The 27,932-nt window shown below is 36.8% G+C and overlaps 2 protein-coding genes across 7 annotated transcripts; one reads left to right on the top strand and one right to left on the bottom strand.

The window, feature by feature from the left end:
- Positions 1 to 16: 16 nt before the first annotated feature.
- Positions 17 to 6,590, top strand: LOC136417094 (probable multidrug resistance-associated protein lethal(2)03659). 3 transcript variants are annotated; one of them, XM_066402598.1, is made up of 12 exons: positions 17 to 165; positions 215 to 451; positions 500 to 660; positions 2,023 to 2,289; positions 2,342 to 2,498; positions 2,558 to 3,713; positions 3,850 to 4,016; positions 4,075 to 4,568; positions 4,615 to 4,845; positions 4,901 to 5,412; positions 5,463 to 5,900; positions 6,453 to 6,590. In XM_066402598.1, exons 1-12 carry the CDS (start codon positions 74 to 76, stop codon positions 6,510 to 6,512), a joined length of 3,972 nt encoding a protein of 1,323 aa, XP_066258695.1. In that variant the 5' UTR covers positions 17 to 73; the 3' UTR covers positions 6,513 to 6,590. The 3 variants fall into 3 exon arrangements, with proteins under 3 accessions (XP_066258695.1, XP_066258696.1, XP_066258697.1); XM_066402599.1 differs by having other exon boundaries at positions 59 to 165; positions 240 to 451; XM_066402600.1 differs by lacking the exons at positions 17 to 165; positions 500 to 660 and having other exon boundaries at positions 370 to 451.
- On the bottom strand, positions 6,425 to 27,932 carry Nep2 (Neprilysin 2). Of its 4 annotated transcripts, none has more exons than XM_066402603.1 (12): positions 27,636 to 27,929; positions 17,611 to 17,747; positions 17,224 to 17,335; positions 15,050 to 15,169; positions 14,859 to 14,995; positions 14,614 to 14,807; positions 14,365 to 14,541; positions 13,807 to 14,183; positions 13,261 to 13,501; positions 13,043 to 13,211; positions 11,846 to 12,096; positions 6,425 to 7,700 (listed from the first exon to the last, which is right to left on the bottom strand). In XM_066402603.1, the coding sequence occupies exons 1-12, from the start codon at positions 27,665 to 27,667 to the stop codon at positions 7,362 to 7,364; spliced, it is 2,286 nt and encodes a 761-aa protein (XP_066258700.1). In that variant the 5' UTR covers positions 27,668 to 27,929; the 3' UTR covers positions 6,425 to 7,361. The 4 variants fall into 4 exon arrangements, with proteins under 4 accessions (XP_066258700.1, XP_066258698.1, XP_066258701.1 ...); XM_066402601.1 differs by lacking the exon at positions 27,636 to 27,929 and adding an exon at positions 19,948 to 20,149; XM_066402604.1 differs by lacking the exon at positions 6,425 to 7,700 and adding an exon at positions 8,326 to 9,375 and having other exon boundaries at positions 27,636 to 27,932.

The following is a 27,932-nucleotide window of genomic DNA, read 5'->3' as shown; positions in this document are numbered from 1 at the left end:
TGAATGTAACGTGAAAAGTTGGATCCGTGCATAATTTCGGCTGGACCAACTCAGCTTCATTCGATGTGATGTAATGGAGAATTCAAAGGTCTCTGATGCCCCTGAAACCAAAAAGAAGTCTCACCCCTATGCGGAAGCTAATTTCTTGTCTAAATTCTTCTTCACGTGAGTGTTAGTTGTGTGAGTTAATGTTGCATTAATGTGGAATTTCCAGATGGATGTTTCCCTTATTCTTAAAGGGGTGGAACGCGGATTTGCAGAAAGAGGACTTGTTTCCAGCCCTTACAGCCCACGAATCCAAGTATTTAGGTGACAAGTTAGAAAAACAATGGCAAAAGCAAACCGACAAAATACGGGGTACTCCCTCTTTATGGAAGGCGTTGATTGGGGTGTTCGGCAAACAAACGTTTTTCATGGGAATGTGTTATCTTTTCCTAGAAATTTTTGTCAGGTGAGTTTTAAGTATTTTTAGAGGAGTAGTATATCGGTCGGGTTCCAGACTCACAATGCCCTTATTTTTGGCTAAACTGCTTAGCTATTACGAACCAGGCTCGGGGACCACCAAAACGGAAGCCTACTATTATGCCTGGCTCATAGTAATTTGCACGTTTTTTTCTGCAGCTTTTCAGCATACCTTTGTTCTGCATAATATCCATTTAGGTGAGTCTAAGCAGTAGCAGCTCTATAAAGTTTGCTTACATTGAGAGTTATTTAAGTACATTTTTACACTTGAGCTCAAAATTAACCGAACTATTAGATTTTTCTAGAAATCAAACATTAAAAAAATATTTACAGTGTCACTAGTTGAACATTTAGTAAAATTTAATATTGGGAGGTTAAAGTACATACAGTGAAAAAAAATGAAAGAAGAAAAAGGGAAACAACATTACGAAAAAAAAGAAAGTCTACAAATTTACTAATAAAAAAATACATTATATCACGTAAAAATTTTCTAAATGAACAATAACATGTTTAGTAATATGTATTGCCTCCGCAAACTCTAATCACGGTGTCCATACAATTGGGTATGTTATGGGACAACGCAAGGGATTTGCTCTCATTCGTCATGAAATCCTTGTTCCAAGTCATTTAGGGATTGAAATTCAGCGTGATTACGATGAATACATCGGCCCAAAATATCCCATGCATGTTTTATGGGTCTCGAGTCTGGACTCCTCGGGGGCCATGGCAATAAAGATACTAACTGTATAAATGGAAACGACGTTTCTATGGACTTCATTTAATCGTTGGATAAGTGCTGGAGCTGACAATGTGCGGTCGTATACCATCTGCATTATGATGAAACGATCTTTAATTAAACTTGTGGTTCTTGGTCTATCTTGTCCTGGTCTTCTGGTAAAATGTCCTGTTTCTCGGAATCAGTGTAATGCATCTGATACAGTACTTCGAGGAATTCCTAAAGCATTTGCGATATAACGGATACTCTGCCCATTATCTTGCAAGGCAACAGCTTGCGCTACTGATTCAGGTGGCATAATTTTTTTGTTGCAAGAATAAAAAACTGAAAACTATATTTTCACTAGAAGCAAACTTGGTGAAATTGAAAATGGTGCAAGAACTTGGAATGATGCTACTTAATTTAAAAAGCTCATTTCGTCCTGATATTCAACAAACTGTAATTTTCTGAGTTTTTTTAGATTATACAGGGAAAAACTAATCTAAACAAGTTGGAACAAGAAAAAACGTTGTGGCTGATAAAACATAAACCAGATTTCAAAAAAATTTCCAAAACTTTTTTTTGAATTGCAAAAATATATAAAAATTTAATCGTACAGTTAATTTTACACTTCAGTGTATTACGTAAATTCGGTGATAAAAATTAATTATTTGTAGTGTTTTGTGTTTCTTGTATTGTGCAATATATAATAATAGCAAATGCCGTGATAATTTTTGCCTCTCTAACTTGAATCAATATTTGTTTTTGAATTTTAAGTAACACGAAAATCCTGGAGTGAAGGTATAAATTTACTATTATATTATTGTCTGTAACTACCATTTAAGGAATGAAAGTACGAGTAGCCACATCCACCCTAATCTACCGCAAAGCCCTAAAACTGACCACAAGCGCCTTAGCGGAGACTACAGTAGGTCAAATGGTCAACTTAATATCAAACGATGTTGGGCGTTTCGAGCTGGTCACTGTGCACGCCCATTATTTGTGGTTGGCTCCCCTGGAAACCATCGTGGTACTCATTTTGATGTATTTTCAAGTGGGATTTACGGGGATGATCGGGGTCATTCTTCTACTGACATTCATCCCTTATCAAAGTGCGTTGGCATCGCAATATTTTAGACTTATTTTTAGTAACAATTTTTGTAGTGTACATGGGCAAGAAAATTTCCATATACCGATTGGCTACTGCCATAAAGACCGACGAAAGAATTCGTCTTATGAATGAGATAATTTCGGGCATTCAAGTCATTAAAATGTACACCTGGGAGAAACCTTTTGCCAAACTGGTGGAAATAGCTCGCAGGTGCTTATTTGTATTTTAGACACTAATTTATTTATTTATTTATTTGCATTGATGTTCAGAAGGGAGATGGACCAAATAAGGAAAATTTCAGTCATCAGAGGGATCATGATGTCTTTCAACTTATTTCTCAATAATACCGCCATCTATCTCTGCGTCTTAGTCTACGTGTTAACGGGACACATCCTAAATGCCCAATACGTCTACATCCTCCAATCTTTCTACGGAATTTTACAAGTGTCGGTGACAATGTTCTTTCCGATGGGAATCACCAATTTCGCCGAAGCAAACATCTCAGTCAAAAGAATCCAAACATTCCTCAGCTACTCGGAAGTGGCTTTCGACTCAAGCAGCACCTTCTTCAATCAGCTACAATCCAAAGAGTGCTTAAAGGATAATAATCCTCAACCTCCTGCAGGAATACACTTGAAAAAAGCCTCATTCAAGTGGGTAAAGTCATCATCTAACAATAACTTGTATGATTTGGATGTAGAAGTGGATTCAAAGGAGCTTGCAGTGGTTATTGGTCCAATTGGAAGCGGCAAAACTACCCTCTTTCACGGCATTCTTGGAGAATTAACAGCAGAGTCTGGGGTGGCTACAGTTAATGGAAGGATTTCTTATGCTTCACAAGAGCCTTGGTTGTTCGTTGGCAGTGTTAGAGAGAACATAGTTTTCGGCCAAAAATTCGACGCCAGGCGGTACCACGAAGTGGTACGAGTTTGTCAGCTCGAAAGGGATTTCACTTTATTTCCTTACGGCGACCGTACCATCGTAAAGGAGCGTGGAGTGTCTCTTAGTGGTGGTCAAAGGGCTCGCATCAACCTTGCCAGGGCCGTTTACAAAGACGCAGATATATATTTGCTGGATGACCCTTTGTCTGCCGTGGACGTCCATGTCGGCAGACAACTGTTCGATGAATGTATCATAGAGTATCTTAAGGAGAAATGCGTTATATTAGTCACGCACCAGTTGCAGTACCTGAAAAACGTGAAAAAGATATATGTGCTGGGAAATCGGACAATCGAACACTCGGGGACCTACGAGGATGTGCAGAATTCTGGAAAGGACTTCACGAAACTTCTTAACGAACTGAAGGATATCATAGATGATGAGGAGGATAAGGAAGAGACAGGGAGTATTGGAGAGAACGAAGAACTGAAACCTGTGAGGAGGAGGAGGGCATTTACGAAGGAAATTGTACCGGACAGTGACAAGGTGAGTTAAAGTAGTTTTTATACTGTTTTTAATACACTTGGTTGATTTCAAACAAATTTTTTTCTTCTATCTACCCAATAAGAAGAAATATTTGAGCTATCAAAATAGCAATTATTTATAGCAAACTTCTTTTCAGGCACCTCAAGTCGAGGCAGAAGGTCGAGGAGCAGGGAAAGTGTCTTGGAAGGTCTACACTTCATACTTCCTATCAGGAGGACATTGGTGCAAGATATTCACTCTTTTCATCATCTTTCTTGTGGCTCGGTTCGTTTCCAGTTTAGTTGACTATTACCTCAAAATTTGGTTAGTCATCAAATTCGCATTATTTCGTATTACTGATTTGGAACAAGCGTTTTTACAGGGTGAATATGAATCAAATCAAAAAGGTTAATGACACGCACTTTGATCTCCAAAACCCTTTTGAAGAGTTTTGGATCAAGAGCATGGCAGAGAACATAGTACTCATTACCTATACTATTCTGATAGTCTTGATGATCACCTTAACACTGGGGCGTTCTTTGGCGTTTTACAGATTCTGCAACAAAGCTTCAGTGAGGCTGCACAATAATATGTTCGATAAAATCGTAAATGCGACCATGCGGTTCTTCAACATAAATACTTCCGGGAGGATTCTAAACAGGTTTTCCAAAGATATGAATCAAGTAGATGAAGTGTTGCCCATCACTTTGTTAGATACTTTGCAAATTACCTTGACCGTGATTGCCATATCTATCTTGATAGCTACAGTTAATCCATTGATGATGATTCCAGCTGTTGGGATGCTGATTATTTTCTATTTCATGCGAATTGTTTTTCTAGCCACCAGTAGGGACATTAAGAGACTTGAAGGAATTGGTAAGTGAGGAAATTGGAAAAAATGGCGTAATGGAAATTGATTTAGCAAGAAGTCCTGTGTATTCACACTTGACGGCTTCGCTACAAGGCTTGACCACTATCAGAGCTTTCGGAGCCCAGGAGATGCTTAAGGAAGAGTTCGACAGGTGTCAAAACACCTACAGTGGGGCTTACTTCATGTTTTTGGGAGCCAACAGGACTTTTGGTTTTTGGCTAGATATGTATTGCGTTGTTTTCATTGCACTAGTCACGCTGAGTTTCCTATTTTCTGATAGCGGTTAGTTTTTGGTTTTTTCTAGTAGCATTATTTTTGCAATTTGACGCATATTCAGAGTCCTTTGGAGGGAATGTCGGTTTCTCAATCACTCAGTCCATGAATCTAACCGGTATGTTCCAATGGGGTATGCGCCAGTGGAGCGAACTGGAGAATATCATGACCTGCGTGGAGCGTATCAAGGAGTACGCAGATGTGATACCTGAGCAAGATGTTGATACAAAAGATCCACCTAAAGAGTGGCCCCAAGATGGGAATATAAAATTCGAGAAGCTCAGCATGAGATATTCTGTTGATGAACCATTGGTGCTAAAAGAGCTCACATTCGACATTAAAAGCACTGAGAAAGTGGGCATCGTAGGTCGAACTGGGGCTGGAAAATCGTCCATTATTATAGCCCTATTTAGGCTGGCGTTGAATGAAGGCAAAATAATAGTCGATGGCGTTGATACGGCCAAGATCACTTTTGTCAAACTGAGATCAAGTATATCAATTATTCCTCAAGAGCCTGTGCTGTTTTCCGGAAGCCTGCGTAAGAATTTGGATCCATTCGACGAGCATTCCGATGAGGTACATCAATATAGTAAACAAACGCAGTAAACATTGTTTTATGTTAATAGGCAATTTGGAATGCCCTGGAGGAAGTAGAGCTAAAAGCAGCAATCTCCAACCTAGCTCAAGGCTTGGAAAGTAAAATATCCGAAGGTGGATCGAACTTTAGCGTAGGTCAACGTCAGTTGATCTGCCTAGCCCGGGCCATTATCAGAAATAACAAAATCTTAGTTTTGGATGAGGCCACAGCTAATGTGGACCCTCATACCGATTCCTTGATTCAAGCCACCATTAGAAACAAATTCTCAAGGTGCACAGTATTAACGATAGCGCACAGATTGCACACGATCATGGATTCTGATAAAGTGTTAGTAATGGATGCTGGACGAAAGTTGGAATTCGGCCATCCGCACGAGCTTCTGCAGGATAAACGAGGCGTATTTTACGAGCTGGTGCAACAGACGGGGAAAGCCATGGCTGATAATTTAAGTGCAATTGCATTTGAGGTAAGATTAACCACCTCTCTCATTTGTTTACATTTCAGCGTTCGCCAACATGTAAATCGTTAGGTCTTTCCAAAAGCGATGAATGTTAAATTGAGCTTATAGCTTCAGATAGATTTTCGAGGCAGTTTCTCAATATATTTCGCTCTAAACACACTCACTGAACTCGGTAGAAAATAGTTTTTTATGGGAATTTTCTTGACAATGTGAGTACAATGGTGAGTACGACTACAACGATTTGAAGTACTCTTTACCTAATTTTTAATTGCTCTTCGGTTAAATTAAGCTTTTAGCTTCAGGTGGGTTAATGAGGCAATTTCTGAATGTATTGCAGTGTAAACGTACTCATTTAACTCGATTAAGAATAGACTTTCTGTTAGGAATTTTCTTGACAAATTGGTGGATACGGAGCGGAGTATACCTAAATTTTAATTACTATTCAACTTTACATTTTGGAGGGATTTTGGAAGCATGGATTCACTGCGTCAAAACGAAGAATTGTGTTTTAATAACGAAAAAAAACATGGTTTACTTTTAATCTCTTTATTTTTGTAGAATTACTCTTCATCACTACCGTTACAAAATGTGGTTGAGAACAGATCTGAAGCAGACTGATATCCTTCAAGATTCCGCAGGATTCAAGGACAACATATAAAGTAAGATTCTCTGCATGTGTTAAATTATTTATTTAACAGTATATCTTTTTGCTTGCATGCTGTAATAATAGAAACTCATCGACATAAAAATAAAATCACTATTTACGGATCTTTTACATCTCCGACGTTATATCTACGTCACCTGCAAAAGGATCCTTTTGTATAGTCCTAAAACTGTTTTAACAGTTATTTAGGAAAATTTGCGCATGTAGAATACTTATTTAATGGATAAGTGTATTAAGGCTCATTAACATACGCGTGTTAGTGATAACATTTTTCCGTCGGCTGTGTTGCAAAAAAAATACAAAGCGTACGAATTACCGACGTTTAAACTTTCGGAAGAAGCCTTGAAATATTTGTCAATAACAAATATCGATTACGGGACAAGGGATTTTTTAGACGCCAACAGCAAATGCGGTTTACTTCTCAAATTTGCAAAATTAATGGGGCAGTGGGCTTTATTTCTGAGAGTTTTTCTATACATTAAAGAAGAAAGTCATTTGACGGAAAATTGTTACTAAGATAGGTCCAAATTTTAACATTTCGGCTCGAATGAACACAGCGGGTTCACGTCCACACTTCGCCGAACTCTTTGAGCAATTCGGCGCGTTTTGTTCGGCTCGGCGAAATTGGTCTATCTTCGCGTTTGTTCGGTTTTGATTGTTCGGCTCGTTCGTTCTGTTTGTTCGGGCCAAAATGTTCAAATGTAGACCTTTAGATGCTAAACAACTCAATCATGCCTAAAGACTTTCTCATCCAAATCACCTAATAATACCAGAACTACCACATAATATCGATCAGTTCTTCTTTACCATACTCTACACTTCTTCTGTGGGTTCATCTTTGACCCTACGGGGCAATTGAAATCCTTTGCGAACTCATCCGAATTGCTCATGGGTCCCAATATCCTAAATTGCGCCGGAGAGTGGTATCCTGTTAAGATCCTCAACTTCAGAGTTTCCGGGCGATAGCGGGCGCACCAGCTGTTTCCGGCGGACACCCAAAACATCTGGTTTGGAGTGAAGGGTAGTCCGGCCAGCTGGGGTTCTGGACCGTTACGTTTGATCCATTTTTGGTAAGCCAGGTAGGCCTCTTTGACTCCCCCATTGTCCGCAATGTTCTCCCCTTGCGTGTTTATACCGTTGAGCTATAAAGGAAGGTGGTTGTGTTTGAATGATTCGTAGGTTTTGTGAAGCGTGAACAGTGTAGAATGCTTGTTGTTTGTAGATTGGTTGTAAGTTTACAATGCATTAAATTTGGTGTGTGTTAAGAAAATTGCTTGAATTTCACTAACTGGAGCTTGACGCTAATTCTCCTCTTTTAGGCTGTGTGGGAAGTTTGTTCAGGATTATAGCTAATTATTTGGATGAATTAAGGCCTACTAACCTGAATATTTCTTTTTAATATCTATTATTTATAAAAGTAAATATGAAATATGTACAATTCAATAATAATCGGCATTACCAGTGGTACGTATATACAAGTGACTGACACATGCCGTATTTAGCGTTACATTACACAAGCAACACGCAGCTACTTTCCCCTCACCTTTTAGCACATAAATATTATAAGAATGGCGACAAAAACTACAATAGGATAAGCTAAAAATCGTTTTATTAAAAACTTCTTTTTTATTGAAAATTATTAAGTTTTGAAAGTTGCTTATACCAAAGTTAAAAAATTGCTAGTTGGAAGAGTTTCCGTGACAAAAATCTATTATTTGTAGTAAGTACAGTATATTTTATTAATATTTTATAATTTTCTATTGTCGAGTTTAACGCATGATATAAATATTCTGCCTATTAAGATTCCTTAAACTTTACCTACTCCCAGTCCTTAATCCTCGAAAAAATTAACGCACCACGAATTATACCACAACTTTGATGCTAAATAACTGTTAAATCAATTAGCTGTTTTTAGTGATTCTTGCAATTAATTATAAACCAATTCTTTAAGATTCGGATTATGAACTTAGATTTGTAGCAAAAGTCCATTACTGTTGCATATCGAGTGAAACAAATATATAAAAATGTTTCCCTAAATTTCGGAATCAACATCCCCATTTTTTTCATTTTTTTTTTTTTGGTTAATTTGAAAACTGTTATATTGAAGCAAATGATCTTTTTTCGAAAAAAGGAGGTGTGGTTGATTCGCCCGCTAAGAAATTATGAAGGACCGACGCTAGAAATATAAGGATGTGATGTGTTTCGTGAAGGACAGACGTACAATTAAATTTTAAGAAAATGATAAAATCGGACTGTAGGAAGTTATTTAGGACTAAAACTGTGGTAAAGTTTTAGTGATGCGATCATTTTGTCCAGGGGTTTATAAGCTATGTAAATAGAAAAGAGCTCTGATGCAGAGCATTGTATATATAAAATCCAATTTAGCACACTCTCATTCAATCACCTAAAAATCACATTCAAGACATAAAATAAAAACACTCAATCAACAAATCACAGCGACCTCTCGCACGATCGGCCCTACCACACTTCGCACTTGTGCGTAGGATTCATCGTTGAGCCTTTGGGGCAGTTAAAGTCCTGCGCGAAGTATTCCATGTCGCCTATAGGTATGATGACCCGGTACTTATCGGGCGCGTGCTCATCAGTAATGACCACTTGGCGCAGTTCTTCTTCCCTTGTGGCCGAACACCAAATACTCGCCGCCGATATCCAGAACATTTGCCGGCCGTTGTATTTCAACCCCGGCAAAAAGGGCTCTTCCCCGTTTCGAGATATCCATTTGCGGTACGCTAAGTACGACTCCTTAATGCCTCCGATATCGGCTATGTTTTCGCCCTGGGTGTTTATGCCATTCAGCTGTAAGAGGAAGGTTAAGCTGATGTTAGTCTATACCATGCAGAATGCTGTAATTATCACGAAAGCGCGGGTTATGTTTTTCTATGGTCACTCTGTATGCTTAAGTTTTACAAGACAGTAGAAAGTTGAATTCACAAGAACATTGAACATTCCACACGTGTAACTACATCAGCGAGGGTTAAATATTAAGGCCCTGTTGTACAGGGTATCTCAAATTTGATGGTTCCACGGTTATTACAAAATGAAGATTTGCAATTTTTTAAATTGAAAAAAAAGTATTCGTTTTTTTGAAAGTTAATTAGGAGACAATATACAGGGTATTTCAGAACTATGGGGTTAAATTTCTAGGGATTGTTCAGTTCCGAGTGCAACGATAGAAGACATTGAAGTATAAGAACCCTTGTCTGAAAATGTCTCTCTACAGCCATATGATGCTTTAAGACAGTTATGTACAACAATGTTTTTATCGAGTTTTAGTACGTTTCATTTTAATTTATTTGTACAAAATAACACTACAGTAATTCTTCAAAGTGTCGTCTTTGAATCTAATTGCACCTGTTTAAAAAACGTACATAATTTCTGCCGACTTGGCTAAAAATTTGATAATCTTTTTGAACGACTTCAAATACCGCAGTAATTCGTTCAATTAGGTTTTGCGCTGTTTCCCCTGGCAGTTCATGAACCAGAGATTTTACATATCTCCACAGAAACAAATCTAAAGGTGTTAAATCGTGTTATCTAGGGGGCCACGGAACTGGACCACTTCTGCCGATACAATGTTGTCCGAACTGATGATTTAAATACTGACGGGCTTGAACAGAGAATTTCCGTTATCAGTCTTGGCTAAGATAAGCATTTAGTAAAAAGTACTTAACAAGTGCGTTCAAGTTCAAGGACGACATTTTGAACAATTTCTGCAGTGTTATTTTGTAGAAACAAATGAAAATAAAATGTACTAAAACTCGATAAAACACAATTTTGCGTATAACTGTCTTAAAGCATCGTAAGGCCGTAGCGCCTTAGGGAGATATTTGCGGATACTGGTTCTTATACTCAGATGCCTTCTATTTTTGCACTGAGTAATTCCTAGAAGTTTGATCCCATAGTTATGAAACGCCGTTTATAGGGTGTCCCATTTAAAAAATTATAATTATAGTTAATTGCGGTTAAACTATTTGCTGTAAATTGAAATAAAGTATGCCTTCGGATTTTAGCTGAATTCTAAACTATGATTACACAACTGGGCCTTAATAGTTGCAGGATCGGTCTGGATGCCAATATTATTATTGAAAACTAATGGTTGCTATTAAATTTGCTAATTTTGATATTTATCTAAACTACCACGCATCTACTACTTCGAATAGGAGTTATGGAAGATATAAAGCTCCCCCTTATCCCAATTGTTAAGTCATGGTTCAAAATCAATTTAGCTGAACCAATAATAATTGAACCACCCTATAAGAGTAACATTGTATCTCCAAGTGTCCCAAATTAGATTAATTCAACAGCAATGCTATTCTTATGACGTGGGTCAAGTGCCAGTCAGGTTTAGCTACACCAACTTTAGAACCATTGCTTGACTGGATCTGAAAGGCAGTTCCACCAAGGAACTTGACAAAAGTTTACCTTCAAACCGAGTGTATTGGTCAGATTGGTTTGGTATAATTGGTGCAACAACTTCTTATACATATACAGGATGTCTAAGATAAGGATGGTGAAGTATAGGAATATGCAATGGGAATTATACATTACTGTTTGCATGAGAATGCACACGATAATGTATTCATAACATATTTTACTATGACTGTCAAAATATTTAATTGTTACTGTTTTCCATATTATTATTTTCATTCCACGTTTCTATAAGGCGCTAGGTAACGCATAGAAAAAATCCATTATTTATTATAATGTTTTTCACATTACTAAAACCACACAAAATTTGGGACTATTGTAGGTGATTTCTAAATGATTTCTATAAAAAGACAGACGAAACTATAAACAAACATGCTATTTCGTTTCGCCTGGGTCGTTGGGCGGCACCATGCAAATCAACCCTTTGCCCTTGTATAAATAATAGATGGTGACAGAAGTCAAATTTGACATATTAGTGAGGTTAGAATATTGAATTTTTTGCGTTCCTGTTTTACATAGTGCTTACTCAAATTTGACATTCATTAGGTTTTTAACCTCGCTCATATGTCAAATTTGACTCCTATCACTGTCCATTATTTATACAAGGACAAAACAACTGATTTTGATGACACAGAATTTTTTACTCGAATTTTCATAACTTTATCTCATTTTCTGTCATTCATCAGTGCAATTTTATACCTTCAGAATTACATTAAAATTGATATGCATGCATATTTACACAACTCAAAGCGATTTCAAATCCAAACCAAGGTGTATAAACAAAAAAAATGTATGTACAGAAAGCTTCAATCTACACGCCTGCACACTGATAACTTACGTTTAGATTTAGCTCGGGCACGCTGTAGTTTCCATATTGGTCAATGATGCACTGGGCCTTTTCTACAAACGCCTTCTTCGTCTCCTCTTGCCACCAGTCCACCAAATTTCCATTTTTGTCAAATTGTCGGCCTTGGTCATCGAAACCATGAGTGATTTCGTGCCCAATTACGAACCCTATGGCTCCGTAGTTCATATACCTAGGTCGGTCTGCATTGAAGAAGACTCCTTGCAGAATACCCGCAGGGAATTCTAAGAGAGAATATACAGGGTGTTATTTAAGTACGTGGCCAAACTTCAAATGGTGATTTTTCGAGTGATTCTAAGACGAACACTTTATATAAACATAGGTTCCGTAACGCTTCGTTTTCAAGATATAGGGGTGAAACTTTTTTTCAAATCGTTTCTTGTTAAAATATTAATAATTCTTTAGCCGATTTTGTTAAAATTTGGCAATGTTATTTATGGTTATTATTGTTATTTATGCGACAGTGATTTTTTGAAAACATTTTTCGCATTAAGCACAGTCATGGCCACCCAGGTCACCAGATTTAAATCATTAGATTTTTTCCTTTGGGGGCATGTAAAGTTCTTCGTTTATAGAACTCCGGTTAACACTGAAAAACAATTAATCCGACGGATACGGGATTCATGTAATCAGATAAGATATACGCCGGGAATATTTCAACGCGATCGGCAATCGATGTTAAGACAAGCTAATGCTTGCAATTAAGTTGAAGAACATTTTAAGCAACTATTATAAGTTTCGTGTTATTTATTAAATGTCTTTTTATTTAAAAAAATGGTGTACCATTTATATAAGTGCAGTTTTAATAAAGCGATGGTCTTGTTTGATTTTTCTTAAATTTCTGGCGTTACCCCTATGCACGCCACTATTAAAAGAGACAAACAATTTCTAACTTAAAAAATTCTTTTGTACTACATTAAAAACTCTCAGCAAGTTTCAATATCATATTAGTTTGCGTCTTCTTGTTATTTAGAAGTTTTTTTTAATGTAAAGATTTAAAAAAAATTTGACACCCTGTATCTTGAAAACGAAGCATCGCCAAACCTACGTTTATATAAATTTTTCTTCTTAGAATCACTCAAAGAATCATCCCTTGCAGTTTGGCCACGTTCTTAAGTAACACCCTGTATAATAAAATGGTTGTAATGAGTGTTGCACGTGAGTACTTACGAATACTGTTCTCGATTGCTGAATAAAAGGCATTTACCACCGCGGGCCTGCCATGGGTGATCCAGTCAGTTTTATTAACCGGCTGGCGAAGTCTTTTGAAGGAGAGTCGTGTTCCGAATAAGGTTAGATTCAAGATGGAGCGAAGATACTTGTTTTCATCCAGTTCAAGCTGGAAATGTGAAATTTGAGTATGCAATAAAAACGACTTAATCACATACATCTTGATAAAATTCCACCAGTTTCTTGTCGTCTAGCATCTCATCAGGATATCCAATATGGGTCGACATAGATTTAGCCTTGTCCATGGCATTTTGCTTGGTCTTCTCGTCCATCCAATCAACTTTCTTTAAGATTTCTTCAAATTCTTCCCTAATATCTGCGACCATCTCTTTGGCATTCTGTCTAGCTTCCTCATTGAAGAATTTGCGAACGTATAGAGCACCAGCAGCAATGGACAAACTAATTGTAACGAATCCTTAGTTTGTCTTTTATTTCAATCAACAAATAAACTGTTGACAAAAATGGTCGGAAGGGCATATTTTTTCGTCGTTTTTCAGAGCTCGCGTTTTGGAAATATTGCATAATTTTACGGTATTACGAGGACAGTGCTGAAATAAGCCACCATCAGGCTCAATCAGTGATCCCAGAAGAAACGGACTTTCGGAATCTTTTTTTATGCGTGAAAAGACATTTTCGAAATATGAGCTGGCAGCAATGAAAAACTGTGTCTCTCCAACTATTTTTGTGAGCAATTTAATAGGCACCTTCCAGCTGAAACATCAATGCACTCCTTCCATCTAGCTTCCCTTTCAGTCCTCCCAGTAACAATGGTAGTATACTCCAACTGTCTCTTTCTCAATGCTTCATTGAGATATGAAATTGATGAGGCAGCAGCCCTCCACATGACATAATTAGCCTGTACCCTCTTAGGTGTCCTGGAAATCAGAGCTTCGAAGTCCGTAATGTAATTGGGGATGCTAACGATGATGGTTTCCTCAGTGGTCACTGTGATGTCTGGCCCAAGCAGGGTATTTATGTATTCCAACCATGGAATACTGGGAAATTTTTGTTGCATCTCGCTTATGGTCATGGGGTTGTACAGGGCGGTCGCGTTTCGTCTCTTTTCACTTGGCAAAGAAATCTTTAAAGGTAACTCGCATTGGTTTACTTGGCCATGGTCAAGCAAAAAACAATAATCGTAACTTAACCGGCATAAAACCCTGGCTCAGGTCACTGAATTTTAATAATCGAGAATTCAGAATTTCTGACCTTTTCAGTGGTCTGCACTTCATGGTTCATGAATATTAATGCTGTTTACTTACGTTGGCCAATTTCATTTCAAATTCTAAAGAATCCATGAGTTCTTTGGTTGCGCGCTCGCGTTCAGCCCCAAACAAGACGGCGATGTCCACCATATAGTCGTAATAAGCTTTTACGAGTTTGTCGCCCATTCCTTTCGTTAAGAATTCCCTACGTAAGCCTAAAGAAGCTTGATCGAGCTGGAATTATTAGTCCGATTTATGATTTGGAAAGTAAAGTTTTTCAATTCAACACCTATAAATTAGACTTACATCTATAGTTCTCTTCGTCGAATTCTTCACGTCAATCCCCACAGAGAAATCCATAAAATAATCCACGCTGTATCCCACCTTTCTGAACTTATACACCGACTGCCTCCAATCGAAGTTTCCTTCATTCCATTGGGCTCCTTCTAAAGCCGGCCAACCTCCCAAATATTTCAAAATCGTATGAATTGTGTTCAGTCCTGAAAACCACTTTCTCAATCCGAACAATTTTTCAAGTCGAAATCAAATACCATCAGATTCGATTAAAGTTTTGTTCATGCAGGCCTTGTAGAGTTTCTTGGTTAGCTGGAAAGGTTGCGGTTCATCGGCTTTAATAGGCTCTTCTATCATTTTTCTAAGCTGTTCCTGCAGTTCGTCACTTATCAAACTAAAAATCGCATCATTTTGCACTACAGCAGGAGGAGCGTTTTCGGTCGTTTACCTGAACGAAGTAACCGATGACTTATCATCAGGAATGATGGTTTTTTTTATGAAGTTACCGCAAGTGAATTGATAGAAATCGTCGCAAGGATCTACGGATTGATCCATGTACTCCAGCACCCTAAAAATGACTCGATATTGTAGGGTAATCGCTACATATCATTGGAGTGTTAGGCTTCATTGAATATTTCCGAAGTTAGATTAATAAAGGCAGATTTTCAGTTCATCTTTAAAGATAATTTTGAGAAGTCTAGGCAACTTGAGTTTTTTTCCCTTGAACACTCTGTATATCATTGAATGTTATCAATAACACAGAACAATTTCTTAGTATACTTTCCTTTGGTTATATTTATTACTTTAATAGTAATAAGAACACCTTGTATATTACGCGATTTTTAGATTACTCCTGAGGCTGCTTCATATTTTAAGAGAATGTGCATTAACGTAGGTGCTGGATTTTGCACTTTTAGAATATTTTTTCCAAGCACTTCATTTCAATCAACCACACTAACCTAAGGTAACCTTTGTTTTGTATATTCAAGAATACTAAATTCAACACCGCCAGAGAAATTCAACTAATGAGCTTAATATTCTTTCTCAACTAATCTTAAAGCTGCTCTACGATTTAAAAAGATGTGCAGTGGCGTAGGTACCTAGAATATTTAACATTTTTAGGATAGCATTTTCTAAATCGCCATTGGACTATTGTCCTCGGAAATTCCATTGGTGTAGGCGCTCTAACACATGAGGATAGTCCCAGAAGTACCCGATGTAATACTTAAAGATAAAAAAAATGGAAAATAATACATTATTTCTCAATATAATTTCCTTTGAGATTGACATACTTTTTTCAGCGGTGTTCTATCGTTCCTATACCCTGTTTTTTGTAAAAAGCTTTGAATGTTTCAAAATACCATAAGTATCAACCTCGGACTCCACTGTTTCATTATTGGCAAATCCCTTTTCCTCAAATCACTTTTTCAAATTTGGAAATAGAAAATAATCTGAGGGGGCTAAATCTGGCGAGTAGGATGGGTGAGGAAAAAGTTCGAAACTAAGTTGATTAATTTTAGCCATCGCGATAACGGAAGTGTGGACTGGTGTGTTGTCTTAATGAAACAAGACTTCCTTTTTCGCCAAATGCAATCGTTTTTTGTTAGTTTTTTCGCTAAAACGCTGCAGCAAATTTGCCTAATAATATTCTTCATTTATTGTTTTTCCTTTAGGGAGATAATTAATAAAAATTATCCCACGTGCATCCTAAAAAGCTAACGTCATCACCTTTCCTGCAGATGGAAGGGTTTTTGTCTTCTTTGGAGCCAATTCTCCTCTTCGAGTACATTGTTTTGAGTGCTCTTTCGTCTCAAATGTGAAATGATAGACCCATGTTTCATCCATGGTTATAAATCGACACAAAAACTCGGCTTTATTGCTGCGGAACTTTACCAATAATTCTCTTTTTATTTAATTGTGAGTAATCGAGGCAGCTATCTTGCGCACAGCTTCTTCATATCTAATCGTTCAGTCAAAATGCGATGTAAAGTTTTTTTTTTAAATATCTATCGTGTCTGCTAACTTGCGCAATTTTAGCCAACGATCTTCCAGTACAGTTTTGTGGATTTTCATCACAATTTCTGAAAGGGTCACGTCATTAGGTCGACCACTGCGGAGTTCGTCTTAGCAGCTCGTACGAACGTGTTTAAACTCTACCACTCAATAACTTACAGTTATTAACGAAAGATTTCCCGAAAGCACAATCTAATTCCGCTTTGACGTTGGATGGACTAAGACCTTTCAAATGAAAGTATTGAATCACGTATTGATGACCAGTTTTCCCATGTTCGCAAAATCTCTAAAAGCGTTCACTAAAAACGACTCCAAAACAAACACCAATCAAAGGAGCACCCTCAATCTTTAGAAATAAGCGTTTTAAGGTTAGGTCTTTGTAATATCGAAAAATTTTTGACGAGAAATCGCCATCTATATGTCAGGTCGGGTACTTCTAGGACTATCCTCGTAAATCTCGTTTAAATGAAATTTCCAAAAAACCTCTGTGTTTCACGTTAAAAAAATAAGAAATTTAGTAACGCCACTGCAATTCGAAGCTAATGAGGTCAATGTTTTTCATGCTATCTTGACCCTAATTCATTTTATAAATTTTATGCTATACTGTACCTTGATGCGGTGTGGATACACCCGGGTGAAACACACAACTTCTGCGAGTCTTGCGGGGCGGTGATGACAAAGGTCTCTCGTCCCTGCAAGGCCTGAGCACTGTATTGCGGACCTGAAAAGTATTCGAGACACCCTGTAACATACGCAGGCTCGGTTGGTTACTTAACAATTCAACAAGCGCGCCCGTTTTCATTCTCCTTCAGGTTATTGCTCTTATTATTATTATTATTACTATTTTCAATAAGCGTTTCACTTGTGACGGCCGCAATCGAGTATGTGTGTAATCACTATTCACATTTCTTTCGATCTACATTGACTAATAGTAATGTTTCAAGCTAATTAAAATTTCTCGAAGCGCGTGTAACGGTGGCAATTGAAGGTACTCACTTGCGACTGCATCATTCCTACTGTATAGAACTGTGACTAAAGCTATAAGTACTGAGATTCCTATTAATGATAGTACGGCTGTGGTAAGGGTTAGGGATCGTTCCATGCTCGTCCTCCTTTTCCACCATGTTGGATTTCTGCAATCAAAAATACCCATCAGGATAGAAATCCTCTAGAAAGAGGACTTTTTCATGATGATGGATGTGAGAAGATTTTGTTTTTCTCGATATTGCGGCACACTCTCAAATAAGATTTTGGAGTGATGTGACAAGTTCAAGTAGGTATTTTTGCCATTTAAATTTTCTTATTGTGTTTTGTGTGATTTCAGAGACTCTACGTGCGTGTTGACTCGTGATGAGTTGGATGATTAAACTGATTTATCATTTTCCCGCTTAAATGTATACTGCTAGTTGCCGTTTTTGGAAACCGGGAAGGTAATAAGAAAAAAGGCATTGTTCTTCTTTAAGTAGAATTACATAGATAGCCAAATAGTCTGGCTAATTATTTATGTCGTTGGGTTTATCTCTTGATAAAGCGCGACGTTACAATAACGCTCTGATGGAATTTATGAGAGTATGTGTGATTTCAAGAAAACATCTCGTCATTGTTCTGGTACTTATTTACACAATGAGAATAATGAATTAAGATGAAAAAAGTGATGTATATTATGAATGGTGAGCTCGCAATCGTATTGATTCATAAACAAACTTGTAGTTTCGTGTGTTTCACACATCCCCTAATTGTAAAGGTGAAAAATTACCCATGTCATACATACTCGCATACAGAATATCCTAGAAATCAACACCGTAAATTTAGTGCATCTACTAGGTATTTATTAAGAGTTTTAAATTGTTAAACATTTTTGAATCATAGCTCTTGCAGTTTACGAGATGTTTAAGCTTGTCATTGTTTTTGACTTACATAATATGTGATAAATATTGAGGGAATTATGCAAATTTCTATCCATTTAGTTAAAATTCCTTAGGAGTTTACGGTAGAATACGATAAAAGAAGTTAAGAAAAAATACAAGACACAAAAAAATTCCAAATGGAACACTGACTTAAAGAAGTTTTGCTAGTGAAAGGGGCGTGGCCAAGAAAAAATTTCATCCTGTAGGTTCTCAGAACGATTCGACATAGCTAATTGGTGCATATAACAACAGTGACACATATTCCAGATTTGGGCTAGATATCTTATAAACTGCAGGAGTTTAAAAAGAGGAAGAAAAAAGCTCCCTGGGTTTGGCTAACGAAGCGTTTGAGTATACACACTTAAATGAATTTTCTTTACATGTTATCAAGGTATATTTACCCCTAAAAGTTCTTTCTCTACGAGTTAACATCACTAGTAACGTTAAACTTGGCAAATTGTCTTTTGGGTCTTGTTTTCTGTTCAACAAGAAATTCTGCCTTCAAGATTCAAGGCCCTGCAATTGTGGTGATTCGTTTTTTTTTCACAGAAATATAGAGCACACGTGGTGTCCTGCGATGACCTACGTCCCATTCTACGAGGTCATTTTGAAAGTGAATTCCAATTCCTCTATACTGCTTAAAGTTGTTTCTAATGAAGTACACAGTCATAGCTAACACTAAGGAACGCGTTAATCATCGATTGATCTTGAATGTATTGAAGAATCATGGTGATAAACGGGCATTCGCTGGTGATTTATTCCTCCTATCTAGTAGTTTAATCAATAAGAAATGTTGATGTTTTGAGGTTGTGTGAAAACTTTGATCATGAGGCACCAGCTTATGCGTTTTGTTGTGTATGGCAACTACTGAGGTCATTACATTGCCAATGTAATGGGCGTGGTGCAGTACCTACTAATTTATGGTATTCTTATTCGCCTTGCAAAAAATCAGGTTATACTGCTCAAGAAGGAATTTTTGTCGGTCAGGTGGTTTATACATCTTCGAATTATCAATAGGATCGATTAAGACGAACTTATTTATTTATTAGCTCACGCTATATTAATAATTCTTAATTAATAAAATAATTAAAATAAAATTAATTTTCTTATCGAAGATTTTGGACGGTTAATTTATTATTAGTAGTAAAAGCAGTTGCGAGATAAGCAACTTCTGCTATTAATGGTCTTAGATTGGCAGGAAGTCTTCTGCTAACAGGTAACAGGATTTGGAAAGTATTATATGGGTTTTTCTTTTTCGCCCGAAAAAGATACAAAATGCAGATTTGAAAGCCGCACCCGCACCACGTCTTCGGAGGTGTTCTTTTGCCTTGTGGCCTTTCACTTTTTTATGCTTTGGGCTTTCTCTGTTTTGCTGGCACATATTAGACATATTTGCAAGTTTTGTATTCTTCGAGGATTTACTTACTTCTTGTTGTCCTCCAACGTAACTTTGCTCTGGGTAGAAACGCCCATATAGATCACACCGGTAAAAGAGGCCATTTCGGCCGACATTAATGAGCCGCGTCACATACACAGTAATGTATGATTTCAGATCTAAAGTCGTATATGGTTCGTGTAAAGGACACTTCACAGTCTGCTCGTACTCGACCGCATTATCCGCCAATAAAACTTTGACTGATATTGAAACCAATAATACCAGTTTATCAAATTGCTCTTTTAGATAAAAACGATAATTTTATATGCTATGCCAATTTTACGACATAATTAATTGGAGGCTGATATCTGCTAATTAATAATACTCGTCTACAAGGTGTGAAGGTGATTTTAGTGTTGGGTTTAGAGCCACTTACGCATGCTTAGCTCGAGATATAAATCATACATGTTTTTCTCACTGTTCAGTGATTTTGTAACTTACGGAATATAAAGATCTTATAATCTACTCGTAACTGCTCTTGTGTAGGTACACAATTTGGATTATGACCACTCTGTTTCAAGAATCTGGCGGCCTTGCAAGGTCGCAGTTAAACGGTTTTTCCGAAATTGCGTGACATTAATTTTTACGTATAATTTTTGCGGTTTCACGTTTCGGAAAAAGCTATGTGATTAATTTTAGGATATATAATGGATTCCTAGTTCATTACTAATTTTAGCTCAAATACGTGTCGTAGTGCAAAGTTGAAGAATAACGCTCAATGCTATTTTTGTGCCACAACTTGAAGGTTGCGAACGAATTTATGTCTAAGTTTTGCCCCGTTGGTGATGGGCAGGCATCCATCAGATATAAATCCTGGATTTGTTACTGACCCAACATCAACCGTTTCAATATTGAAAGTAACACCATTTTGAGCAGTGATGCTATTAAAAGTGTTCATATTCAATTTCAGAAATAATTTTTGTTGTTCATATACGAACTAAGCATGAAAATGTGGTTTTACTTTGTCACCACTGCAGATTCGGTGTGTCATTTTCTGATGAAGTACATTTCTGAGTATGCATTTGATATTTTTAATCTTCAAAATCCACTTAGGGAACCCCTCAAAGTACCTCAATAGCTAACCCAATTTGGTGAAATACGTGTTTATTAATCACCGAGATACTAATTTATAATTGAACTTTTAATCTATTATTTACGTTCGTTTGAGATGCTTTCAATTAAAAAACAAACCGCAAATTCGCAGCCTTCTCCAAATTAGCGTGAATGAGATTCAAATCAATAAATAATTCAATTTAATTAAATCAAAATCCTATTTTACTGCACCGCTTTTACATTAATCAATGGCCATTATAAGAAATTGGCAATACTCCCGTTACTGCTTAACCCGCTTTCGAGCTCTCAGAGTCAAATTTCTGATATTCCGCTTTAAAAATTCCATCGGTATCAAAAAATATTTCAATGAAGCCTCATTAACGTTCCAGCATACGTGCAGTACATAATCGCATATTCATGTATTCCGGTCGGTTTCGAACCATTAAAGCGCCATCGCAATAAATCTACCAATTTAATATACCGTGTGTTTTCTTTAGAAATTTGCAACGGATACGTCGCACAGCTCACTGGAACCTGTTTTCCCTTTTTTCACAATCCACGAGGAGGGAGGCTTCGAGTCAATTTCGTTATAACACACACAAATCTTAACAATTAATTATTATAAACATGCGAAACGTCTATTAGCCAGGACAACACTTGAGAAACAGGCGCAATTTTCACCTTTATTTATCTTGGCAATTAGTTGCGCTCGGCAAATTGGCAAATCTTCCATGATGTCAATTTGTTAAGTTCATTCTTATTTCGTTTTTGGAATATTTAATAGACCACCAGTAGTTGATGCGGACCTCGAAACTGCTCCGAAAGCAAATTTATACACGTTCCTTTGATCCAGGCGTCGCCAAAGATTTGAAAGTTCTCGAGGTGTCTATATTAATAGAATTGAATTAAAAATCTTCGTGTTGCTCGTGGATGATAAGCGAATGGGGGGTCTGTAGGGTACAGATGACTACGTCATGCACGTGTCATTTTCAATTTTCTTGAACACGCAATTCCACTTAAAATCGGGGGCGACTTTAGGCTACAATCAGCTTTAATGCGATTTGAAAGTATCAAATGCTTCTTCCCGCACCTATTTTCTCCTGTTTTCTTCTTCAGGACCTGTCCTGAATTCTAACTAGGCAATACCATTAACCTTTTTGCTTTCACCGAGATTTGATGACCTCAAACGTAATATTAACTCTGCTTTGTGTACGATTATGGACCAGACCTTTGGCTGACATCAATGGTATTTCGGTGGATTATTCCTTTTATAATTTCGGTTAACAAAAGATGGGATTTTCATTTACATCCCTATTGTTCCGCACCGAACAATCATCATCATCTCGAATTTAAATTATGGTGATTCCACAATTTGTTTACAGGCATTATACCCGGTATAAAGAATACATTTATTTTTTACCATATATAATTATGAGTCGTTGCGGTGTTGGATGCCAGTGGAACCGGTGTAGTGATGAGCTCATAAAAAATTAAAGCTATTTAGGTTTTTCTAAATGAATTATTGTAGCCAGGCAGGTGGAAAAAACAGCTAAAAAGTGAACGTCTTCTTAATTGAGGCGCATTAGATATTTTCCGGGTAATTCTAAAAGTGACTCTTGTTTATGCATCTAGCAAACTACACGGAAAAAGGAAGAAAGATCTACGCAGATTACTTTCCATTCTTTTAGGAAATCCGTGAGAATTACGCCAACCAGCTGAAAGGAATCTGGAATGTCCGCATTATTTACGTCACAAAGCCTCATCGGTAGACCAACAAATCTATTATTTGGGCCAATATTGGTTTTTAACAATTCAATTATTTCGACCTACGCTCTGATCTAATTGGACAGTGTTAAAAGTTAAGTGCCCAACGTAATGGCCACAGGTCGAAAATTCCAACAATTCTGAGACTCAAAAAAGGCTTTCTGCCAACGACCCAGAAGAAATGGATATATCAATTTTTATAGCTTTGTTCGCCCCCATTTTGGGCCCACCCGCCATTGATTAGTGCCCCCTTTTTGGGAAATTGGACACTAATCCATGGCGACGAAATCGGATAAAGTCACCTTGACAGCTATGCAGGGTTATGCGAGTTCACTGCTTACCGTTGGGATTTTCCAAACATAAAAGACACGAAATCGGTTAAATTGGGACAAATTTGAATATTTTTATGCCGGGCATAGCCACGTTTTAGAATTCATAAAATTCCGACTGGGTTCGGAAATGTTAAAAAAAATCGAATATTTGGTCAAATCGTTGTTGGTTTTTCCTAAGCTAATTTCAAGATGTTTCTTAAAATTGTTTCGCCTTTGTACGTCGTGTATAAAGTGAGTTAATCTCATTTTTATTTCAATTAAAGACTACATGTAGCTGCACGACTGTGCCCAAAATTAACGTTTCATGTCTTTCTCTTTAGAAAATAAAATTTTTCGAATTTAGTGGAAACTATTCATTAAATTTTTGCTGCACACGAATACTCCCAAATTCCGCCCTTGCAATACTGTTACCCAAAATCAGATAAGAAGCCCCACTTTGCCAAATTTTAAAACATCTTTTCTGTCTCCTGAGTATTATTGTGTCCTTTCGATAAATGTAAATAAAGGCATTCATTAGTGATCCCCATTAATGCAGGGTTTTTCTTTAATGTATGATTTTGCAATTTCATAAATTAACTGGCCTTGGTATTGTTCAACCAATTGCTTCATGCTACCTGTGTGTCACATAATGATATCCGGCATTTATGAACATTGTCATTTTTGGCACTAAGACTTGTCAACTTCGGAGAAAACTGCAAAATGTGGCTTCCTGAATGCGCCCATTGCTTTCAGGCGTCTCCGCTATGTAATCGACGGAAAAATTTTAGGTATTTTGATACAATTTAATGCCATGAACGGAACAAAGGAAGACTTTATCAATGTGAGGTATCAGACGTCTACCAATCGCCAGACGAAATTGTCTTTTGTACTTAACACGTCTAGTAGTGAGATTATTAATATCGATGTTGCTACGCTCACGCGTAAAAACTGCTCGTTTATTAATCGCCGCCATTAATACATTTGTTCATTACATATACAAAGTGTCTCTGAACATAGTATCGTAAATTAACCACGTATTCTAGGTCCCAATATATGACAAAAACTTCATATAAACATATATTGAAAGGCGGTTTATTTTCGACATACCGTGTGCAAAAGGTTGTTACCTGCGAATACTTTTTTATTAATATTTTTGAAACGTTTCAAGGTAAACTAATGAAATTTTGTACTTTATTATAACTTTTTGTGGTCTTTCTGGGCCTCTATAAAGAAATTATCGCATTTCTCCAGGGGCGGGTAATATAGAGAGGTAACATTTAAAAAGTACCCAAACTTTTTTGTGCTTAACTTTATTGACGATTTTTACATAAAAAAAGGTACCCTTATAAAATGTCGAAATCTCTAACGATTTTCGAGCAAATTGAGATTTAACAAACAATTGGATACTATGTGTAATTAAATAAACATCAGGTTTAAAACTTTTTTATATTCATTTTATTTTATTTTCATCCATCATAATCATTTTTATCACCAGACTTTATTAATAAATGCTGTCATATATGGAAATGTTTTTAAAAAAAATTTCATTTCAAGGCCAACTTGATTTTAAGTCTGATATTAATTTAATAAAACATAGTATCCACCGATTTGCTAAATCTGAATTTTCTTGAAAACTGTAGGAGATTTTGACCTTCTACAAGAGTACTTTTCTTGCAAAAATTTACAAGTTTAAAATTTTTCCTATAAAAAGTCATCAATAAAGATAAGTACAAAAAAGTTTAGGTACTTTTTAAGTACTATCACCCTGTATTACCTGCTCCTGAAAAAATGTGGCAATTTCTTTAGCGATTCAGGAAGTGCACAAAAAGTTATAATAAAGTATGAAATTTCATTAATTTATCTCGAAACGTTTCGAAAATATTAATAGAAAAACTATCTTAGGAACCAGCTTTTCGCACCATATACATACTATATAAAAAACAAAGCACTTTTCGATATATACATATTTTTACGAAGTTTTCGTCGCATTTTGAGATCTTGAACATGTGATTGAATTTACGGCACTACGTTCAGAGATACCTTATTTAGGTTACTATTTTCATTTCCTGAAATTCTCAACTGCAAATTTGGAAACTTTGAATAGGTCTTGCGATTTAGGCAAATACTTCTTTATGTGTTTGTATAGAAATATCTGAACTCTGTGAGATGACCTATCTCTGAGCGATGAAGCCTCGTAGGAAATTCTTAAAATCAAGTCTAAATCAGATGATTAAATCTTATGAATAAGTCTCTCAATGGTAGTTCGTCTTTTGAACCTTTCCACTCTCCTTGTTTTTCCTCTCTCTTTCGTGTAGGTGTGTGTTACCACTCTGCTTTTCCGTAAAAATTTCTGATACAATCACAATCAATGTAATCGAGAATTTTGGAAAGCAAGATATTAAGCAATGACGTAAATTTAATCAAGTGATTTTGACGTCATTTCAATTTACTTGGAACGATTGCCAAGCCGAAAACATGACGTCGGGTATTATAATAATCCTATTGATCAAAACTTAATACAAATTAATGTATGTAACTATTTTTGGGACTCCTCTGGGGAATTCACCATGCTATTCATACTGGTTGCAGAAATTTCTTCTTTGACCTCTCAATCTTAGCAACGAGTTTCGGATGTTTACCAGGGATCAACGGAGATTTGTGCACTTACCTGCTTTAAAGTTTCGTCTTACGAATCTGCTAGTAATTAGGTACTAACGAGCCTGTCATGAATATTAATATTCCGCCAAAAATATTGATTATGTTTAGCACCTTTCGTGTCATCTCCCTGTCGCGAGTTGCAGGCTGTTTGTCGGACAAAATTGAAACCGTGTACTTTAACATTTAAGCCCATAATTACCGGCCAACATGCATCGATGAACATCTTTCATCAATTCTCTTACGTAATCCTCGTCTTCCTTCAGTAATCCATCATTATGTTGTATGATTATTGCTCATAATGTCAGGTTTTTAAGATTCGATTATAGTTATTATTTCTTTTCTGAGGAAACATCTATAGGTTACACATGTTTTCCTCTAGTCACTTCTTGACATAACTAATAAGCACCTAGTTAAATGGCAAATTAAACACTCAAACCATTGTGTGAAACTGTACCAATTTGGTGGTTTACCGGATTCCTCGTGCTAATTGCGGTTTAAGATGACGGCAGAATCGCCCTTGCACCGGATGCCACAATCGTGGAAATCGGCCATTTATCGGGTAATTGACGATAAACTCTCACAATCATGTTGGATGCGGAAACATATAGTAAACGACATTATAATGGCAATGATTGGGTAATTGAGAGTGGAAATTGCGATTTTTGCTTTGTTATTGAAATTGGGGCTTATGAGGGCTTATCGAAGTGCGACCGCGTTTCAAATGTGTTATGAAATCCTGTACAATCAAGTGCAGGTACTAAACATGGTTAAAATCAGAAAGTCATCGCGGAGAGTCTGAATGATCTATTTGGCGTCGCTTTTCTTTGAATTTCCACATCCATGTATATCAACGTAGAACATTGATTCTTGAAATCAACCGGTTTGTGACGAACATAAACATCTTTTTATACCTCCTTTGGCGAAGAATTTTATTTATTTCGTAAATATTGAGAGGTTTTATTGTTCCCACCGTCATAAATTTCCATTTTACGATTAGTCGTTTGGGTTCCGTTTGATTGAACCGAGGAGGTACTCGTTTCAATCCAAAACAAAACGAAGCGGTGACTATCATAACTGCGAATAATCCATCTATTTAGGATAATTTCGCAATGAGGAGACTTGGCTAGACCCATCAAACATTCGTAATATATTTTTATTAACGTTATTAAAAACTTAAATAAATTTACATAACATCTAAAACCTGTTCAGAGTGATTTCCAGTTTCGTGTGGTGGATCAATCCGTAAGCCAACCTCGTAGTTTGAAATTATTTGTTTCGGACTATATATTTAGGCACCAAACACTTATCGCAAGAATTTGGGTTATCTATACCAGGACAGCAGGTACCTACGAACGCCTAATGGGCCTCGTTTAGTTTATCAACCTAGGCAATATCATCCTGTAACTGGTGTATTAGTAAAATTGTCTTTTATTGCTTTTTATCGTGCCTTTTGTTAAATTTCCAGAAACACACATGCAATAGCTTATTTCTACTCGATACTTTTGTTCGTTCGCAATGCAATTATCGCTCAGCAATAGTGGTTACGAAATTATCAATTTTAACTTTCGTCTCTCGCTGCTACACTTTTGTGATCAAATCACTGAATATTTTATCTTGTTATTAAAATCGAATTAAAATTTTTAATTTATATTTCACACCTCAATTGTCGCCGAAATTGCATGGAATGTCCGTAAAAGCAACTAATAAATTTGCGACCTAGAAGCGGGACAATTTAACACTTTGAGCAACTTCTTGGAAATTTTAAACAATGTTTCTCTTATCAATTCTGCAGCTTTCTATAATGACCTATTGAAGTAGCCGCACGCAAATGTGCATAAAAACGCGTGTGTTAAGTAAACCATTTTCTCCAGCTACATAATAGAGAAAACTTACTTGATAACGGTCTGTTTCACTCCGGAAGTCATGGCAAAGGACACTCGCACTAAAACTGGAAAACTTGTGAAAACCCAAGAAAGCAAGAAAACACGCACCCGGTTCGCTGTTTCACTTCAACCGGTCATTGTCGCGTCGCGTGCCTGCCGGAAATGGAAATTCTGAATTTGTCCAGGTTAAAAGTTAACTAAAACCGTGGCGGATCGCTTTATAATATTCCCAAGCGCCCCTCCACCTGTTGCCGAGATCCGTAGGTACCCGACAGCGTCGTTTGGTACCTCTTCTTTTCCACCAAAA

Source organism: Euwallacea similis, chromosome 26 (genome assembly GCF_039881205.1).
Source record: "Euwallacea similis isolate ESF13 chromosome 26, ESF131.1, whole genome shotgun sequence".
NCBI lineage: Eukaryota > Metazoa > Arthropoda > Insecta > Coleoptera > Curculionidae > Euwallacea > Euwallacea similis.
This window is presented reverse-complemented; position numbering and strand designations above follow the sequence as displayed.